This window comes from Macaca nemestrina, chromosome 1 (assembly GCF_043159975.1).
Source record: "Macaca nemestrina isolate mMacNem1 chromosome 1, mMacNem.hap1, whole genome shotgun sequence".
Classification (NCBI taxonomy): Eukaryota; Metazoa; Chordata; class Mammalia; order Primates; family Cercopithecidae; genus Macaca; species Macaca nemestrina.
This window is the reverse complement of record NC_092125.1, coordinates 130,212,121-130,228,948: the sequence shown is the minus strand read 5'-3', so window position 1 is coordinate 130,228,948 and position 16,828 is coordinate 130,212,121. Positions and strand designations below refer to the sequence as shown.

Sequence of the window (16,828 nt, the reverse complement as noted above, 5' to 3'; positions counted from 1 at the left end):
GGTATCCTTGATATTGCTTGGAACAAATTGTCCACACCCTGGAATCAGAGACTGTATTTGCTTCCTGCTTCTCCTGGAACACTAGGCTTTTAATTATCAGCATGGCAAGCACTCCACCTTTTTTACATATCACTTTCTTAGTGGGATTTGGCTTGATCTCACTTCTTAAAACTGTACCCACCCCACTGCCACACCCTATCCTCTTTACTGCTCTCTTTTTCTTTCTCACTTATTATCACCTGCTATACTATTTATTAGTGATTTATTTTGAAAGCATTGTTGTTTCCCTGTACATACTATAAATTATGTCTTTATGTATTTTTTGTTCATTTATTTATCACCAGCCACTGGAAAAACTGTATCATACTTCATAAATATTTGTTAAATGACTGAATAAAAATAATGACATCAGCATAGTTAAAACATTGTATTATTTTCTGACTTACTTCCCATCAGCGATGTTAACAGTTCTGAAGAGGGGATAGTCTTCTGGGGCAGGTTTTCCAGTGTGGTCTTCAAACAGAAAAACAGGTGATCTTCCAACCTCAACACCAATTTGCTGAATACCATGCTCATTATATATAGATAAAAGGAAAGACTGAATTCCTTTTTTTGGTTTCACTGTAAATAATATTGAAAAGTCTTCTGGAAAAGGTCCACCTGAGAAGAAAAGGCCAAAGAGTTAGAAATTTCCAACGTCCAATTTCTACATTGTTCCTAGATCACTGTAGGATTTTTGAACTTTCTACATGGCCTTTATAAATCAACTAACTTTGAATAGTAAACAGATTAATAAATAAATAGGGGTCCTCTATTAAGGTTTCTCTTCAATTTTTATCCAAGCTATAGTCAAACTTTAAAGCCACTCGCTTAAAGTACTTAAGCACAATGGCTATATGAAATTAAATTTGATTTAGGCAACAGGATCATGATACCAGTAAATATCAAACACATAGCCAGCACTCTTAAAACACTTATTTAAGTACTAATTTTGGCATAAAGTTTGTATGTTTTGGCTTTGTCTAGTCTGTAGCCATACATTCCCATTTTAAAGAAGCATTGTAATGACCCAATTAATAAACGTATTATTTTTGTTGTTTCTTTAAAAGCTTAAGAATTTTCGATTAGTTCTTAATATCAAACAATGCAGTTTCACTGCATATTGGTTCTTATTAAAGAAGTGTATGTCATTATGAGCCAGAAGTATAAGGGTAATTGACTAACTTGATTTTAAATTCAAGAAGGCAGACTCTGTTTTTCTTTCTTTCTCTCTCTCAATCATGTGCCAAACATCTAGCATACAATCTGATCTACATTGGTACTTACTAAACATTTGTTAAACAAATATATCATTTAAACAATCACCCGAAGTATATCTCAAATAATTAAGTAAAGAATACTTACATTTTTATAAAACACTGCATGTTAAGTTGTGGATTTTATTTTTCAAAATAGTTTTACAAGTATATCTTATTTGATCCTCTTACTACTCTGGCATATAAATAAAGCAAGCATTATTATTTGAGAAATGAGACGCTTTTAGTTTAAAAGTTGTCTTTTTGCAAAACCATTGTGTATGTGCATGTGTAATCAACAACATCTAGCCCAATATCAAGACCTTCCTTTTTCAATCCATTCATTCCAAATTCTATTACAGGCAGTAGTATAAATCTATAAAAGAAATATGAATATGTCTGTCTTGGATTCAAGTTCAAACAATCGTAGATCAGCAATTCTGCCACCAAGAATGTATGTGGAGAGGATGCATATGTGTAAACGTATTATGCTTTCAAATCACCAAACCACTATTTATAATAGTAAAATTTTAAAATAAGCTGCAATGATTGAAACTGGTTAAATAAAATACGAATATGTATGTAATAGAATCTAATGAAGCCACGTAGTAGAAATATATTTTATGAAGTGGAAATTATTAAATGTATTACAAAAGAAAAAACAGCAAGAGGCTTTAATACATTTTTATGCTATAAATGTATGCATAGAGTAGTTAACTGGAAGACAGTACAGTATCTCAATTGAAAGTTCTGAATCTTGTCAGATCATTTGGCTCAAATCCCAGCCCTACTACATCCAAATAGGATTACATTTAACTAAAAAGCATTTACAAAGCAAAATAAAAAATTAACAAATGAAGAGACAACCTATAGAACAGGAGAAAATATCTGCAAACTATGCATCTGATAAGGGGTTAATATTAAAAACATGTAAAGAACTCAAACAACTCAATAGAAAAAAAAATCCAATTAAAAATGGGCAAGATGTCTGAATAAACATATCTCAAAGAAGACATACTAATGGCTAATGGGTATATGAAAAAAATGTTCAACATCATTAATCATTATGGAAATGTAAATCAAAACCACAATGAGCTATTACTCCACTCCAGTATGAATGACAACTATCAAAAAGTCAAAAGATAAGTGTTGGTGCAATTGTAGAGAAAAGGAAACAGTTTCATACTATTGGTGAAAATGTAAATTAATACATCCATATAGAAAATAGTAAAAAGTTTCCTCAAAACATTAGAGCTAGTGCCATCAATCCGACTACTGAGTATACATACAAAGGAAATGAAATCAGTATGTCAAAAACATATGCACTCCTATGTTATATTATCCATCAATCCTACTACTGGGTATATTCACCAAGTAAATGACATCAGTATGTTGAAGGGATATCTGCAGTCCAATATGTATTGCAACATTATTCGTAATAGTCAATATATGGAATCAACACACCATCTCCTAGCCACGTGTTCTTAGCAAATAAAATCCTACTTGCCCTTCCTATCCATTGACTGGCCTAATAATTTAATCTGTCCCATGGAACTACTGTGGAAATTATATGAGACTGTATCATAAACAAAGCAGTCAGATAATGTTGATTATATAGCTTTTATCACTTAAATATATAGTATTAAAATTAATTACATAAAATTAATGATTTTAAATAACTACCACATTGGAATGCAAAACACACTGACCCTGAGATAATGAGCCAAAGTATAAAAATTATAACCTGTAATCTGAGTATTTCTAAAGGTTTTTAATTGGTATATTTTTCTTTGTTTTCCTCCCTTCAAAATTCCCATCCCTTTATCTATTAAGGATGCTTTAAGAAATGCAGCAGAGTGCACATAAATAGAAAAAGCAACTTACCTTTTTACTTTTAATTTTTTAATTCTATTTTTTAAATATTTTATGAACTTAATAATCATTTTAATTTTTTTTATTTTCAAAGTCAGAAAAAAAGTTCATTTTATTCTTTATATTTTCAGTTTGTTCTTGTTCACCACAAAGTATTGCAAAACAGAAAATATATTGGAAGAATCAGTGAACAATCAAAATAAATGTATTTCAAAGTATTTTAAAATGTCCTTCCATGAAAACTGTACTGTGCTGTTTTGTAACGTTTAAATCCCTTGATTTATATTTGTTTCCTCTTGTTAGAAAATAGTTTCATATGAAGATAGGAAACTCAAATTTTCTCAAGCAGAGATAATATAGGATAATATGAAGAATTTAAATGATAAATTGCTGCCGAGAAGATCCCAAAGTGCCAGAAAGGACCATTTGATAACATATAAAATATATGGAGCAGAACAAACCTAGATTATATATTGACCGCAATGTAACTTGGTCAACTCAGAGAGTCTCTGTGAAATTCAGTTTCCTCCTCTGTTAAATAAGGATGAGAACACCCGTCAATCAACCAATCATAGATAACCGGTATGTATCAAATGGAGGCAAGCACAGTTAACAAGTTACTTGCTCTGAAAATATGAGGCTCAGAAATTGTCATTTCACTACTCAATGCCCTTTCTCCACATTATCATGATTTCTAGATAATTAGTGTTATTAGGTCAATTAGTGCTCTCATGGAAGGAAAAACAAATATTCAGCAAGTACTTTTCAGTACCATTATGAAAAACTGCCAGCTGATATTTTTTAAAAAATCTCTAAGTTCAGTAGAGATAACTGTGAGATGTGACTAAATTTTCTCATATTTTAGCTAAGAACGACATGCAAAAATAAAGCAAAATTATTTTCAAAAAAAAAGTATCTCTTTCAACAGAAACATTTACCTTAATGTTAGGAAAACCTGCACTAAGTATGTTTAAATCCAAATGCCCATTAAATTAACTTAGGTAGTCATTAAGGGGAAAGATTCCGTCCTATACCCTAGTCACGATGAATAACCTCTATATGATTACATGTAGAAATAGGCTAGATATAAAATGCTGTCTCCATATATTATGTTCTAACAAAGTAATGAATTACTAAATGCTCAAATAAGCATATTTTCACAGAAATGTGATTGTGCTGAATTACGATTGGCAATTATTAAATTATTTGTTATTTTCATTACATTACTTTGGTGACCACAAAGTATTTGGTGTCTGATATATGAAAGAATTGCATTTTACCATATAATTGGGCATTATCTAACCTGATAAAAATACTAATTAGTAAAGAAATACTAAAAGTAGCATTAGTAGTAACAAAAGTAGTAATAATTTTAGTAGTAATAATAATAAAGTAAACATACCTGGAAATAACTGTTTTGTTGGGGCACTGAGTTGTGCTTGCTTTGAAACTCTGTAAGCAGTATCTGAGCCTTTAGAATTCTTTCTGTTTGTGCAAAACCCCGTTGTTTTTGATATTCCCTCTGGAGAATTGTGAAAATCTAGTGCTTTTAGTACATCAACTGGAGCAGCTGAAAAATAAGCAAACAATAAAAAAAAACTAGAACTGAACAACTCTCTGATATAACAATGAGTATTTTTAACACAGGATAGTATGTCATTTCATACCTTGAATCTATTTATCACTTGCCACGCTTCCCTAACATTTAGGTGGGAGTTTGGGGAGTGGGGCAGCAGGTAGTAATATAAACCATAACAACATTCTCAGATTCAAAATATCTCAAATCTGTAATCAAATTTTGGTTAAGCAACACAGAAGGGGTGTGTGTGTGTGTGCACGCGCGCGTGTGTGTATACAGGCATGTGTGCATCCGGAATTTAAAATTTCATATATATGAATTTATAAACATTCATATGTATCTTGATTATAATTCACAAAATATTTAATAATTCCAAGTAATAACATTATGTAGAATTCAAGTGAAAGTTAGCATTTGTATTTCATTTTCTACCAGAGTTACTAATAAACTATTCATAATCTAAACAGAGGTGATTTTGAAGATTCAAATTTACAATGGATATTATATAAACACTGTAAAATGTGCACCTACTTAGTCATTTTGTATACACAAAGAGAAGTTGAAAGAAAGGTGTTAAAAAAATAGGCGGCACAATACAATGCCTTTTTTAGTCCTTTCCTGTGTTAATTATTTACAAATTATATACAGGTACAAATGCATGTGCACAAAGGTTTATGTATCTATCTATATGTAACTTATTGATTTTTATTCTCTCAACTTACCAGTTACTTCATAGATATTACTACATACTTCATGATTTAGACTGAAAGTCCCTAAAGATGAATAATTTAGTAATTGTGCCCCTCCACATTTTTATGTAGCCTTAGATTATGTAATACTAGGTTATTTGTCAGTGGAAGCATAAATTTCCCAAACCTAATTCATTCCAGGTACTTGTAGCTACTCTGAAGTGGTCAATATAGTATATGTTTGGAAACTTAAACTTTCCTTTGTAAGTGTGATCCATTTGTATAAACATCTTTATGGGGCTATAATTCACATACCATACAAAACACCCATTTAAAAGGGTACAGTGGGTTTTGGCATATTATACTATTATTATTTTTAATTGTGATCAATACATATAACATTAAATTTGACATTTTAGGTTTTTTAAGTGTACAATTCAGTAGCATTAATTACACTCACAATATTGTACAACTATCATTCTTATCTATTTCTGAAAATTTTTCATCAACCCAAACAAACTTCATCACCATTATGCAATAACTCCTCATTCCTTCCACCTCCTACCCCTGACAACTTCTTATATACTTTCTGTCTCTAGTTCCTCATTCGAAAAATTTCATTTAAGTGAACTCATACAGAAGTGCCATATGACCCAGCAATTCCACTCCCACGTATATGCCCAAAATAATTGAAAGCTAGGACTCAACCAAATATTTGAACACCAATGTTCACTACAGCATTATTCACAAGAGCCAAAAGGTGGAAACAATGCAAGTTTCTTTCAACAGATGAATGGATTAACCAAAAGTAGTCTGTATGATGAAATACTACCCAGCCATAAAAAAGATGGCTGATACATGACACAACATGGATTAATCTTCAAACAGTACACTACATGAAATATGCCACTTAGAAAAAAAAAAAACACTTTATCATTTTTAGATCTTCAAGTTCTTTGGTCCATAATTACATATCTATTTAGGTCACTAAGCAAGTCAGGACATGAATAATGCAGTTCAAGTATTGTTATAAAAACAGACTTTAGAACCCATATTACTCAATGTATAGTAAGTCCTCACTTAACGTCCTCGATAGGCTCTTGCAAACTTCGACTTTAAGCAACGGAACTTTAATGAAACCAATTTGACTATAGGCTAATTGATATAAACCAAAGTTAAGTTCCTACAGTCTATTTCCAGTCACAAAAACACCACCAAACTTCTAAATAAAGACTGAAAACACTTTTCATATTGAACATTGAACTAAATGTGAGCTATACATACACTTAAGAACGATTAATGAAAACAAAATAATTATCCAATTACTGGTGAATCAATGAATGACGGTGGTCATAGTAGGGCTGGGTTAAATTAAGGTATAAACGTTCAAAAAGTGAAAATTGTAAGGAGCATGTCCTCCCACATGCAGTTCAGAATCAATCACAAATATGATGAGCTCTGGGTGCTTTTGCACTGCATTATTTATCATGTGCATTTGGATAATTATGGTATAGTTTATACATTTTTATTTGACAATAATTTGTATTCATTCATTAATTTGTTCATTCATTTTCTAACCTGCTTATCCCAGTTCAGGGCCCCATATGGTTGGAGCCCAACCCAAACATTCAGGACACAGGGTGAGAACCAGCCCTGGACAAGACACCATCTCATGGTAGGACAAACATACTCACTCAACCAGACTGCGACCATTTAGAGACAGCAATTCTCTGTACACATTTTGGGGATATGGAAGGAAACCAGAGTGCCCAGTGAAATCCCATGCAGACATAGTGAGAACATGTAATTGCCACATAGTGGCCCTGACTGGGAAGGACTTTTTTTTTTTCTTATCAACACTATAACTAAACGAGTTGAACAAAACAACATTATTTGAGTACTTGTTTGACTTACATTCTATTAGCTTCATACCTGTATTCAAAAACAAGCAAAACATTCAGAGTAGACCATATGCTGGCCAAATAGCATTCAGCATGCCTGAGATACAAAATTATAATGGTGTTCAAGAACATTTTTTTGCACTAGTCCTGCTTGGCTATGTTTTTAGGCCAATAGGATATCTGTTTTTTATGTGTTCTTTTCTCTTACCTCATAACTAAGAAAATGATAATCATAATAACTGCCAGGGAGAGCCTAATATGTGCCAGTCGCTAGACTAAGTTCTTTACAGGGATTAACCCTCACAAACCATATGTTCTTATCCCTCCTGTGCAGAGACAGATTTGAGAACCAGAGAGCAAACTAAGATTACTCTTAACATCTGTGTAAATACCAAGTCTATGCTCCTTCCACTTCACCACTCAAACTGCTATACCCCAAAATAAAAACTCTGCAAAAAAAACTTAAAACATACATATAATATGTTAATGTCATTTGAGCCAGTTAATTGTTTCCCAATGATGTTCATATTTATTTTAAACTAAACTCATTACTTGTTCTAGTAAATAAATGACTCTGAAGAAGAATGTTTCTGAAAACCACAGCACTTTATCTGCTTAAATTATCTCATCTTTTTGCTCTGAAGTCATTCTCCAAAGTAGAACTGAATAAAGACTTGAGGATAGACATTAACACATCTATGAAGGCTGTAATCTTCCTGGGGGGAAAAAAAAAAAAAAGAATGCATCCCCACTGTCATAGTCACAATTGGACAGAGGTAAATAACACATAAAATGGACCACAAAGTCTACAATATATCTTTTAACACCATGACTTTCTCCAAGTGTACATACCTCAAAAAACAATACAAGTAGAGACATATAATAAAGGTTTCAACCAAGCTTTTTCTTTTTCCAAAAAGTCATCTCAAGTTACAAAAAAGTAAAACTCCATTAATTAAGTCCTTAAGATTATTTTATTTCAAGTGAACTAAATAATGAATTAAGCTACTTTGAAATTCTGACTGTTATTTGATCTCATAATCCTCATACACATTGCATTTAATAAATTGTCATTAAATGGATTCTACTGTTTTATACACATACATAAATATATGTTGGAAAGTTATTCTTTGTATTTGGCTAACTGCAACTGTTCAAAGATTTAAAGAAATAATTTTATGGCTAAATATGATACATGAAAAAAGTAAAATTTCCATATTCAAAGTAATTATTAAAGGACCTTAATATTTTAATTATCTCTATGTTGCCAACTGTTGGCACAAACCATGTGTATGCAATTCAGGTGTATCCAATTCATCACGTTTTGTTCAATTATGTTTTCCTGTCCTTTATTGAATAGCTACAGGTTTATTAAATGGGAGACTAGAATATCCAAGCCCATGTGCTACTAAAATAGCCATTTAACTGGGTTCCATACTTTTTCCCATCAATATTCATTCCACCAGCTTGATTAACCTTCCAAAAATCCATGTCTCATGTCACTCTTCTGCTTAAATTCCTTCAAAGAACCCCACTGACTCTCAGATGATTTCCACATTCCTTGAATATACAATTTGGATATCTGGACACTCCAACTTATCCTACCACTCTAATCTCACTGAATGTACAGTCTTATCTCTGATGAGTCCCTAATTCTGTCCTCATTCAGTTTTCTAGCCATACTAAACTCAGTCTTTCCAGAATCCACTATGTTCTCTGGCTTGCTTCTGGGCCTTTATAAATCCTACTCTCTGTTTCAAACACTTCACTCCACCTCACCTGAAGGAGTAGAAGAATATACCTGATAATGCATCTTCTGCAGAAAACATTCTCTATCTCCCAAAGCTGGGTTAGATCCGCTAACCTCTGTTGTAGCACTTTTCACACTTGTTTTTAATTATTTGCCTTGTCTTTGTCAATTTTTGCAAACTAGAAAGGAACAGGTATACACACACAAACACACACAGACTACATAAAATGTTGGCTGAATGTGAAACACGATAATGTGAAAATATATGGAAGGAACTTCCTCTGAAATACTCAGGCTATCTAGCATCGAAACAAAAATTTTTTAGGTCCTAATATGTACTTTTTATTGTATTCTATTGACCTCTTAAACACCCCCACCCTTTCACTGATCGGTTTGATCCCAAGTCTTTGATCCTTTCTCCTTGTTGTTGCCTTCAGCATCCATATAGATTACTGATGTAACATCTCACAATACTTTGTTTCATCTCTAATTCCTTCTCTAAGCTTCTTTGCACACTTCCATGACCAGCAGTGAACAGCACCATTACATGATAAAGGTAAGACTGCTTCTTAAGTCCACCTCTGCCTCTTAGCATCTGTGTGATTTGGACAGATTACTTACCTACTCTGGGTCTCCGTTTCTATATCAGTACAATGAGAATAACAAAAATATTTACTTCAAAGAGTTTTTGTCAGAACTAAATTGGTTTTTGTAACAATACCTTAGAATGCTGGTGGAGGAATCTATGCCTATGGGCTAAGATTTCCTTGCTGCCTATTTTTATATGGCACATGACACAAGAATAATTGTACATTTTACATGGTTGAAAAAAATCAGAGGATAATATTTTGTGACACGTGAAAACTATATGAAATTTCAGCTTTCATAAATAAAGTTTTTATTGGCATATAGCCACACCCATTCATTTATATATTGTCCATAGTTGCTTTTGTATTGCAACAGAGTTGCATAGCTGTAACAGAGATTGTGTGCTCACAACAGCTAAAATACCTACTACCTATCCCTTTTAATCTGAGTCCTGAGAGATAAATAGGAGCTTCTCAATGGAGAAGAGAAGGAAAGAAACAGTACATATGGTAGCACAGATACAAAGAGAGTAAAGAGTTCAAGGAAACCACCCATGCTTGCCCAAGGAGACATCAACACTAAGCAAATTTAGCTCTCCAGATTTGATGCACCATGGCTGCTGAGGACCACTGGAGAAAAATCATATCTTCATCATGCGTTCACTGCCACAAACTCCAAGAGCCATCTACTTGCCCACCCTTACTTTTATTACTAGAACTGGAATAACTTTCAGTTTCTAAAATGTACCTTGCTGTCTTTTTTTTTTTTTTTTTTTTTTTTTGAGACGGAGTCTCGCTCTGTCGCCCAGGCTGGAGTGCAGTGGCGCAATCTCGGCTCACTGCAAGCTCCGCCTCCCGGGTTCACTCCATTCTCCGGCCTCAGCCTCCCGAGTAGCTGGGACTACAGGCGCCCGCCACGCGCCCGGCTAATTTTTTCTATTTTTTTTAGTAGAGACGGGGTTTCACCATGGTCTCGATCTCCTGACCTTGTGATCCGCCCGCCTCGGCCTCCCAAAGTGCTGGGATTACAGGCGTGAGCCACCGCGCCCGGCCCTTGCTGTCTTTATCTGTAGATTTTTTCCATTCCTTCCTCAATTGGTTAAGGACAGTTGACTTATTTTTCAATCCTGTCAATAGAATCACCTGGAGAGTTTTTAAAACCTATGAATGCCTGGAACCCACCCCAGAGCTAATAAAGTAGAATGATTGGGTACAGACATCCATATTTTCTGAGTTTCCCAGGTGAGTCCAATGTGCAGCCAGGGTTGAAACTTGGTGGCTTCAGACCTAGTCAACCTTTTGGTGTAAATATAAGCATGCCTTATTCTAGGAGATTTATTCTTAGCCCTTCCAGGAGGATAATGTGACCTCTTTATATGATCCCAGTGTCCTGTATTTCCCCTTAGATCACCTTACACTGTTTTGTTTGCTTGCTTAATTATGTCTTTGACTCTAGGCTATATGTTCTCAGGCACCGCATCTGTCTAAATTATGGTCATGATTTTCTTGTTACATACTCACATCAGCTAATATTTCTCTCTCTCTGTTAAGCATGGAATTTATTGTTTAACATCTGCCTCCCTCGATACACTGTAAACCCTCTGACAGTGAACATCAGTGCTATTGATATTCACTATTAAATTGCAAAGACATAGCAGCTGAAGCACAGTATATAATCAATAGAGAAATGTTTAATGGATGAATAAATTAGTAGCTACAACCTGTCTCATAGTTGAAGCATTTTTCCTACCAATCTGAGACAGGAAAGGAAGAGGATTGGAAGTGACCTTTACCAAGAACTTGAAGAGGTTTCCAAGTTTGTTTGTTGCCATTGTTTGATTCAGGTGTGGCAAGAATATAGGTGTGAAGCAGTGCGGTGGCTCACGCCTGTAATCCCGGCACTTTGGGAGGCCGAGGTGGGTGGATCCAGAGGTCAGGAGTTCAAGTCCAGCCTGGCCAACATGGTGAAACCCTGTCTCTACTAAAAATACAAAAATTAGCCTGGCATAGTGGTGCACACCTGTAATCCCAGCTACTCCAAAGGCTGAGGCAGGGGAATATCTTGAACCTGGGAGGCGGAGGTTTCAGTGAGCCGAGATCACGCCACTGCACTCCAGTCTGGGACAGGGCGAGGCTTTGTCTCAAAAAAAAAAAAAAAAGAAAAAGAAAAAGAAAAAAGAAAAAAAAAAGCCTTCCTAATGTAGATAATTTCCCAACTTCTTGAGAGTCACTTATTCTCACCCTGTACCTTACATCACAGACTATATATGAGGCATACCATTATGGAACTAATAAAAATAAAATAATACAGAAGAAAGTTCTCAGCCATCTTCCACTCAGTCAAAAAACCAGTATTGCTACTATGAGCATGTGGTAGTGAGATGTAGGACTCACAAAAGAGAAAAGGATAGACAATTGATTATTTCTTATAATTTTCCTACTACTAATATTCTGCCGTATTTCAAAATCATGATGGCTCTTAAGAGCGAGCCTAAAAACTGGGACATGCCGAGCATATAAACAACAACTAATAACTAGCTTCCACAGTAAGAACTGCCCAATAACTAACCCAAATTCAGCATTTATTAGTTCTATGACTTTGGATAAGCTATTTACCTCTCCAAGACTTAGTTTTCTCAATTCAGCCTCATTTTGAGAATTAAATGCTATAAAGAATTTTAAACTTAGAATGGTGTCTAATACATAATACATATTCAATAAAAATATTATCTAAAATCATTATTCCTGGAAAATGTCTACCTTTTTGAACATCTTTAATGCTTCCAATGAACACAATCTGCATTTCCCTAGAGCTATAATTAAACTGATTCCTGTTATCTGCTTCCTCAGACTACCTTGGGAAGGTTCTCTGCAGTTGAATAGAATACTAAACAGTTTTCATCTGTAAATGTCCATTCAAAATCATCCATAAAAATTATGTACTTCTTAGCAATCTCTTCGGCATGTTCATATGTTATTTCAGATACAAACAATCTCGGGAGGTTTCCTGGAATTTAGCTTAAGCAACCAAATAGATCTTAAATTTATATTTTCATGCTCAGCACTTCATTACCCCCTGTAGTACAAACTGACATTAATACACTGATATCATTAGCATTTTTCTCTTTTCATTATTTTTTTCCTTGCATTGCATAGAAATTGATATAACTATAGCTTAAACACAGTAGGCCTGATATAAGCTATTTACTAAAGATTTAAAAATGTAATATTGTAGACCCTTTTCTCTGACACTATTCTTTCATTTATTTTAGATACATATATTCCACATAACAACCATGAATTATATATGAATATAAAATATTAGAAAATTAAGCACGTTGACCTAAATACTCCTATATTTAAAAAGATATAGAAGTTCGTATTCAAATGATGATGTGACACAAATAATGCCAATAAAAATTACATAAACTTCTTACCCTCAGCAGAACCCTTTTTGGATGAAATTACCAGATGTTTGATTTGTATGTTACAATCTAATCCTTGTAGTCAACACAAGTGCAAAATTAAAGAAATGAACTAAATACATTAGTAAACTGTAAGATTATATATGAAGTCCTTGCAGTTGTATAGTTTACATTAATTAGTACAGGACATGGGAAGTGTTCCGTAATACTATTTAGAGTTCAATTTTCCCCAAAGGGTTCTATAATCAACTAAGATGTGTTGTCATTAATAATGCTCTGTTTACTTAATCTATTTCTCCACATGTACACTAATATACACACAAATACTACAAATAAACAAGTGTATACAAACTGGGTATTTCATATTCAAACAGTGAATAGCACCAAACTGAGAATGACATAAGAAAGAAACATAAATCAATAACCTGGAGTTTTAGGAATTTTAGTGTTAATTTCATCAAAACAAACACCTAACAAGCCCATTAGTACTACCTTCTCAGAAAATAGAAATCCAATGAACAAATGTAAATGTACTTTCTTACAATTTCAGGAAAATTCCAATTTAAAACAAAACCAACTGCATAGTAAAATTCATAATTAGAAAGGTCAAGAAACATACATAGTAAAATATTCTGAAGTGCAATTAATGAAAAAGTGTGACTTCCAGCAAAATCAACTGTATCAGCATCCCATTGTGGCCTGTTTATAATTCTAACCTATTTAGGGATTGGGAGAAATACAGTTGACCCTTGAACAATACTAGTTTGAAATGTATAGGTCCTGTTATCTGTGAATTTGTTTCAATACACAAATTTAAAATTTAAAAAACATTTTTGGAGAATTGTGACAATTTGAGAAACCTTCCAGATGAACAAAGTAGCCTAAAAATATCAAAAACATTAAGAAAAAGTTAAGTATGTCATGAACGCACAAAATATATGTAGATACAAGTCTTTTATGGTTTACTACCACAAAATAGAGACAAAGTATAAGAAGCCAAAATTTGTCATATCTTATGCACACAAACACAGATCATACATGGCACCATTATACATGGCACCATTCATAGTGGAGCGAAATGTAAACAAATGTAAAGATGCAGCAATAAATCAAAACTGAATAAGATTAACTGTAGTGCATACTGTATACTGTAATCATTTGTTAGCCACCTCCTGTTGCTATTGTGGTGAGCCGAAATGTGGCAAGTATCTGCTTAAATATCATCTCCACACGAGCAGTGGATCTCTCTAGGAAATTGCCTATCTCTGTAAAAAGTGATCTCTCAGGGTTCTCGTGTCCTTTTCATCATGTTTAGTGCAATATTGTAAACCTTGAAAAGCACCAGGGAACCTATCTGAAGTGCCACTAATGTTTTACATACTCCCGAGAAGCAGAGAAAAGTACACACACACACACACACACACACACACACACACAAAGTTGAATTGTTTGGTATGTACTATAGATTGAGGTCTGCTGTGGATGCCTGCCATTTCAAGATAAATGAGTCCAGCCTAAGGATCATTGTTTAAATAAAAAAATTTTAAAAAGAAAGAAAAGAAAAGAAATCTATGAATTGGTCACTGCATCTATGCCAGTAATTTGCAAAAATCTCACAGTTTTGCAAAGCATCTTTTTTAAAAATCTTATATTGAAAATGCAGCTTTATGTGGGTGAGGGGGGCTATGAGAAAACCATTATGTAACTATGAAGTTCAATATGATTCAAGAAAAAGTGAAGTTGTTATATGACAACTTAAAGCAAAAGCAAGGTTAAGAATCTAAAGCTGAAGAATTTAATGCCAACAAAGGGTCATTCGATAATTTTAGAAAGAGGTCTGGCTTTAAAAATGTCAAGATAACAGGAGAAGCAGCTTTCATTGATGAACAGGGAGCGAACCATTTCCCAGATACCACTAAGAAAACCACTGAGGAGAAAGGATACCTGCCTGAACAGGTTTTTTCATGCATATGAAACAGCCCTATTCTGGAAAGAAAAAAAAAAAAATTCCACAAAGGATATTTACTAGGAAGGAAGAAGAGCAAGCACCAAGATTTAAGGTAAGAAGCAATAGGCTAATTCTACTGCTGTGCAAATTCAGTCAGGTTTATGAGGGCAGCCCTTATCTATAAAGTTGCTAACTCCAAGCTTTGAAACGAAAAGATAAACATCAACGCCTGTCTTTCAGTAGTACTACAAGAAGGCTCGGACAAGAACTCTTTTTCTGGAGTGGTTCCATCAATATTTTGTCCTTGAAGTCGGAAAATATATTGCCAGTAAGAAACTGCCTTTTAAAGTTCTTTCGATATTGGACAATGCCCCTGGCCACCCACAACCCCATGAATTCAGTGACAAAGGTGTCCAAGCGGCCTACTTGTCCACAAATAGATTTGTAATTCAACCTCTGTGTCACAGGGTAATAAGAGTCTTTAAGGCTCACTCACATGGTACTTTATGGAAAGCACTGTCAAATCTTTGGAGGAGAACCCTGATAGAAAGAACATCATGGAAGTCTGGAAGGGTTACATCATTGAAGATGTCATCATTGTTACAGAGAAAGCCTTGAAAGCCATCAAGCCTGAAACAATAAATTCCTCCTGAAGAAAACTGTGGCCATATGTTATCCATGGCTTCATAGGATTTGCAGCAGAACAAATCAAGGAAATCAGGAAAGAGATTGTGGACTTGGTTAAAAAAAAAAAAATGTGGAGGTGTGGGGGTAAAGGGTTTCAAGGTATGGATCTTGGAAAAATTCAAGAGCTAATAGACACCACACAGGAGTAATTAGCAGAAGACAACTTGATGAGGATGAATGCTTCCAAACCAGTGTCAGAAGATGGGGAAGAAGAAATAGAAGAAGCAGTGTCAGAAAACAAATTGATATTAGACAATCTGACAGAAGTGGTCTGATTATTGAAGATTTCTTTTGGCTTCTTTTATCACATAGATCCTTCTATGATATGGTCACTAAAATTAAAGAAAACAGTGGAAGAAGGATTGGTATCATATGAAAACTTTTTTTAGAGATATGAAAAAGCAAAAAGTAAGGCAGCAATTACAATGTATATCCCTAAAGTTACACTGGTGTGTCTCCAGCTCCTGCCTCCCCTTCCACTTCTTCTGCCTCTGCCATCCCTGAGACAAGATCAGCCCCTTGTCTTCCTCCTCCTCCTCAACATGAAGATGATGATGATAATAATGAAAATCTTTATGATGATCCACTTACATTTAATGAATACTAAATATATTGTCTCATCCTTATGTTTCTTAAGAACATTTTCTTTTCTCTATTATAAGAATACAGCATAAATTTATATATATATATATAACATGCAAAATATGTATTAATCAACTGTTTATTTCATCAATAAGGCTTCCTGTGAATGGCAGGCATTAGTCATTAAGTCTTGGGGAAGTCAAAAGTTATACATGGATTTTCAATGCACAGGTGGTTGGCTCCTCTTACCCTCATGTTGGTCAAGAGTCGACTCTACATAAAATACAGGATTCTGAATTTATCTTTAATTAAGGGCAATACTACTTTCTAGGTAGCCATCACTATGGTTCTCTTAAACCAACAAAACAAAGTACAAAATGCCACTACCATTTCTATAGAGCTGTCATTTCTCAGAACACCTGAATTAATACACACAGTGTCCATCAAATAAGAAAAAATGCTTTACTGTGTAGAATTCGGCTCTCATATTGACTATGCATAACTGTGTAAAAT

At 34.1% G+C, this 16,828-nt stretch overlaps 1 protein-coding gene across 3 annotated transcripts in view; it reads right to left on the bottom strand.

The window, feature by feature from the left end:
- LOC105466263 (collagen type XI alpha 1 chain) overlaps window positions 1-16,828 on the bottom strand; it is a 219,601-nt gene that overhangs the window by 189,107 nt on the left and 13,666 nt on the right. For all 3 annotated transcript variants that reach the window (XM_011715280.3, XM_011715281.3, XM_011715283.3), the window contains exons 2-3: window positions 4,570-4,737; window positions 447-660 (exon numbers count right to left, since the gene is read on the bottom strand). In XM_011715280.3, coding sequence (XP_011713582.1) covers window positions 447-660; window positions 4,570-4,737 — 382 coding nt within the window. The remainder of the gene's footprint in view (window positions 1-446; window positions 661-4,569; window positions 4,738-16,828) is intronic.